The sequence below is a fragment of the Triticum dicoccoides genome, chromosome 2B (genome assembly GCF_002162155.2).
Source record: "Triticum dicoccoides isolate Atlit2015 ecotype Zavitan chromosome 2B, WEW_v2.0, whole genome shotgun sequence".
In the NCBI taxonomy this organism is placed as follows: domain Eukaryota; kingdom Viridiplantae; phylum Streptophyta; class Magnoliopsida; order Poales; family Poaceae; genus Triticum; species Triticum dicoccoides.
In genome coordinates this window covers 52,880,415-52,885,091 of record NC_041383.1, presented here as the reverse complement: position 1 = coordinate 52,885,091, position 4,677 = coordinate 52,880,415, and the positions used below count along the sequence as shown (strand labels likewise).

The following is a 4,677-nucleotide window of genomic DNA, read 5'->3' as shown; positions in this document are numbered from 1 at the left end:
TGGTGGCTGACGGTTCTTTAGGTGGCGGCTGGGTGCGCCTCCAGAGTCGCTCAGGAGCGACATGGGAGGCTCGGGCGTTTTAGAACTTCCTGTCTGGAAGCATACCTCCATCAATAGGAAATATTTCTTCCCTCGCTTCTATATTGCTCGGCCAAAATAGGATATCCGGATTAATTCTGGAAAGTTTGAGTGGCATTACAAAACTGCTTGACCTTGGCCTAAGTTTCAACAGTTTATCAGGTAATGTTCCCTTTCCTCTTTACAACATGTCATTACTCAAAAACTTTAGTGTTGGTAGCAATGGCATTTTTGGACAGATACCATCTCACATTGGTTACAGGAACCAACAGACTGGAGGTCTGATCCCTGCTTCGCTGGCCAATATGTCAAATGTTCAAGCGCTTGATCTTCCAAACAACTTGCTTCATGGCCCCATTCCATCTTTTGGGTCCTTGTTAAACTTGCGCCAGTTAGTATTAGGGAGGAACTTGCTAGAAGCACACAACTGGTTATTCCTTACATCTTTAGCAAATTGTTCAAAGTTGTCCTCGGAAGGGAATTCTTTGGATGGCAACTTACCTATAACCATCCAACCACAGGTTGGTTCACGGCCAATTCATTCCGGCATACGCATCATTTATTAAGGCTTCGTTCGGATTTGTTACAAGGGAAAAGGTGATTGTAAAGACAAGAAAAGAAAAGAAAAGAAGAAAAGCAAACAACTTTCAAAAATAGACGAACTCGGGCATACAGGTGAGATAAGATAGTTGGTGAGACTGACCGACCATCATTCAATCATAATAAAGCAGCAAAAGAAAGGATTTTGAGCAAGTCTGACTTCATATCGTCGTCCTTCCGGCACCGACACCGGCAGCTTCCATGAGGTCATCTATCAAGCGGTGCAGATCACGGTCGGAGGATCCTCCTTCCGCCACCGCGGCGTGAACCCTGGCGGAGAGGTCCATGACTCTGCTCCTCGCTGCATCCCCCGGCCCTCCAGGCTGCATGAAGGTCGTCAATGCCCGTACCACATATTGGGCGGGGATTACCTCCTGCTCTTCGTGCCTCGTGCTTCGAACGCCGGCGCCGTCCGGCCACAGCCGCTCCCCGATCCCAAGGACCTCCGTCAGCAGCCTCTCGTTGATGAACTGCTCGAACACTATGGGCCATGTGAGCACCGGCACACCCGCCGCCACCGTCTCCAGGACGGAGTTCCATCCGCAGTGCGTCACGAAGGCCCCCACCGCCCGGTGCCCCAGGATAGCCCTTTGCGGAGCCCAGGCGGTGGCCACCATGCCCCTGCCTCCAACACGCTCATGCCACCGCTCCGGGGGAGACCACTTGTCCGTCCTCACCACCCACAGGAACGCCATCCCTGAGGCCTCAAGCCCGAGAGCGAGCTCGTCCAGCTGAGCGTCGGAGACGTGGGCGAGGCTGCCGAAGCACACGTACACCACCGACCGGCTTGGCTTCGAGTCAAGCCAGTCGGTGTACCGTGAGTCGTCGGCTTCCGGTGACGACGGCAGTCGTAGTGACACGGGGCCTAGCATGTACGCACGCTTCGCGTAGCCATTGCCCACGTACATCCCGCAGTAATGCTCCTCCAGATCTGGCGATGTGTTGACGGCCAGCCCGAAGCAGTCACCTTGCACCGCATAGAGCCGGTCGAAGGTGGATTGGTCACCCTTCCGTTGGCTCCTCAAGTACTCCGGCAGCTCCACCGTGGGCACTCGTATCTCGGGGTCTGGAAACCGAGGGATGGTAGTCACCACCTCTGGCTCCCTGCTTGAAACGCGGCCCAATAGATGGCGCATCGCGAGCGTTGAGAAGGCGCCAATGACGTTGAACGTGACGCATGGCACGCCGAGCCCGTCGCAGACGCCGGCGTTCCACATGAAGTGCACGTCGGTGACGAGTGTGTCCGGTGACTGCGCCCTGATGAGCGTTTCCTGGACGGGGCGCATCAGCGCATCGCTCAACGCAGCCACGTCGATGCGCCATGCGTCGGCCTGCGCGGCCGCGCCGAGGTTCTCGACGCCCTTCGGGACCGGTATGCCACTGCCGTTCTCGTACCGCTGGAGCAACGACCGGACGAACGACACGTTCGCCGGCGTCACCGCGATGGTGGCCTCTACGGCCTGTGGTCTGGCCGTCGCAAGGCTAACGGCGAGCTCGGTGAAGGGCCCGATGTGGCTGGAGGCGAAGAAGGGGATGAGGAGCACACGCAGCTTCTTGCTGCTGCTAGTGGTTTCCGTAGAGGCCATTTTCTTTGCAAATTACTACTGCTAGCGGAAAGTTAATTACCTGCGTGTGAACGGTATAAGTAGGAGTAGATGTTCGACTTGCTCAGTGGCGATTGATTGAAAGAATAAACTACTACTAGCTCAATGCACGCCTATCACGTGGTGAATTTTTAATGAGTAAATTACTATATATTCCATCTCACGTACGTAGCAAATCTTGAGATTTTGAAACAACCATATATGGTGCTGAAAATCCAATCAGTGACACACCACCCAAGTCCCAACAACCTTTTTTTTTTGAAAAAGAAGGTCAGAAAAAAAGAAATCCAGAATATTATTGTTTACACCTGACACTTTCATGTTCCGACCTCGCACGATTGTGCATCTAAAAACACCGCTATCTATATGAAGTAACATTGGTGAGGGCATCTCTAACCGGTTCTTTAAAAAAGTAAAAGAGTAAACCTTAGTGAAGTATATTTACCCCACAAAGTTTTTGCCGGACCTAATCAATCCTCTATTGAGCCTTATCCCCTATATATAATGGAGTAAACTTAAATTTGGCACACATATTTCGCCATGTTCACCGGTATGCCACTGCGGTTCTCATGCCGATTGAGCAACGACCGGACAAACGGCACTCGCCGGCGTCACCGCGATGGTTGCCTCGACAGCCTGTGGTCTGCCCTTAGCAAGGCTAACGGCGAGCTCGGTGAAGGGTCTGATGTGGCTACAGGCAAAGAAGGGAATGAGGAGCACACGTAGCTTCTTGCTGCTGCTAGTGGTAGAGGCTATTTTCTCTCGAATTAGGGGCTGTTTGATTCCTAGCCACACCTTGCTACACCTAACCTTAGGCAAGTTTGACCAAGTTAGATCGGTGTTTAGTTCTAGCCACACCTAAGGAATTTTTTTTATGAGCAGTGAAGCCCACATGTCATAGACACAAAAAGTGTGGCAAGATTTCCTTACACAAGCCAAAGTGTGGCTAACAATTTGAGCAACTCAACTAAGGCAAGTGTGGCAAAAATCATGTGACAATATATGGCAATGATAGTCACAATCCAAACAACCCCTTAGAGTATGAGCGCAAGGTTTACGATCAACCTGCGTGTGGACGGTATATGTAGAAGAAGCTGTTGGACTTGCCTTACAATAATACTCCCTGCATTCTTTTTTACTTCGCATATAAGATTTGTGTCAAGTTAAATTTATAAAATTTGAACAAATTTACATTAAAAATATCAACATATACAATGCAAATGTATATAATATGGAACTACATTCCATAGTGAATCAAATGAAATTGATTTGATATTGTGAATGTTCATATCTCTTTTTTATAAGTTTGGTTAAATTAAAGATACTTTGACTTCGTACAAAACTTATATGCGACTAAAAAGGAATTGAGGCAAAAGCCCCGGTTACGTACGTCTCCAGGCCTCGTCTCGTGCGCTCGCGCTAGGGCGACCAGGAACCGACGCCTCCTGCTGGCGCCATCGTAGATTGCTTTGCCTTCCGTGGTGTCAGGCCATGGAAACGCTGTGGATCTCGGCTCTTGCCGGTGGGAGGGCTCCTACATCGTTTTTAGGTGCTTTTTCGTGTTCGTCTAAGGTTTGTGTTCTGTTCAGAAAGACAACACGGCAATAGCTTTCTGATGTTGGAATAAGTTTCTTCCCGCCAATGCCCCGTTCTGGTGATGAGGGCGTGTGAAGATTTGTCTCCGACGGATCTCGCATGATTCGGCCGGCGTTTGTCTTTGGTGGATTCATTTGGATCCGGTCTTCGTTCGTATATGTTCATGTGTCTTTAGGTTAGATCTTTCTGGTCTATGCTTCTCTTCATCGGCGGCGGCTGTTGTTCTGGTGTGCTGGTCCTTTTAGGCCTTAGCACGACGACTTCCCGACTGTCTATTACAACAAGGTCTGCCCGGCTCCGATGATGAAGGGGCGATGACGACCGCGTGTCTTCGGCTGGCTCTAGAACTTTTGCATTTGCTTCGTTGGCTCTAATGGCTACAGCGCGCAAGCCTCAAGCGCGAGGCCCATGTTCGACTCCCATCACTGCAGCGTCTGCGTTTTTTTTTTATTTCTTCCCGCTACTGACAGACGGGCCTAGTGCAATATTTGCCACATAGGCTGCTATTTGACAGTCAATTGAATGTCATGTAGATTGTTTAACCGGTCAACAGATTGCTATACAGTGCTCTATGGTGTGACAGTGACCGTATAATCATCACTTTGCGTATATAGTGACCATAACGAGTGTATCTTAAAGTGACCATATAATCATCACTTTGCGTATATAGTGACCGTAACGAGTGTATCTTAAAGTTCAGTAACCGTATTGTGATTTTGACTCAACTTCAATGACCCTTAGTGTACTTATCTCTTATCTTTATGCGTCCAATCAAGCCAAATCACGCCCTGCTATCCAA

The 4,677-nt window shown here is 49.7% G+C and overlaps 1 protein-coding gene across 1 annotated transcript; it reads right to left on the bottom strand.

Annotated features, from left to right (window-relative positions):
* Positions 1–615: 615 nt before the first annotated feature.
* LOC119362099 (UDP-glycosyltransferase 73C4-like) lies at positions 616–2,274 on the bottom strand. The gene has a single exon (XM_037627291.1). It carries the CDS (start codon positions 2,262–2,264, stop codon positions 840–842), a length of 1,425 nt encoding a protein of 474 aa, XP_037483188.1. The 5' UTR covers positions 2,265–2,274; the 3' UTR covers positions 616–839.
* Positions 2,275–4,677: the final 2,403 nt, after the last annotated feature.

Coding starts and splice junctions, on each gene's coding strand:
- LOC119362099 (XM_037627291.1), bottom strand. CDS start 2,264: ATGGCCTCTACGGAAACCACTAGCAGCAGCAAGAAGCTGCGTGTGCTC.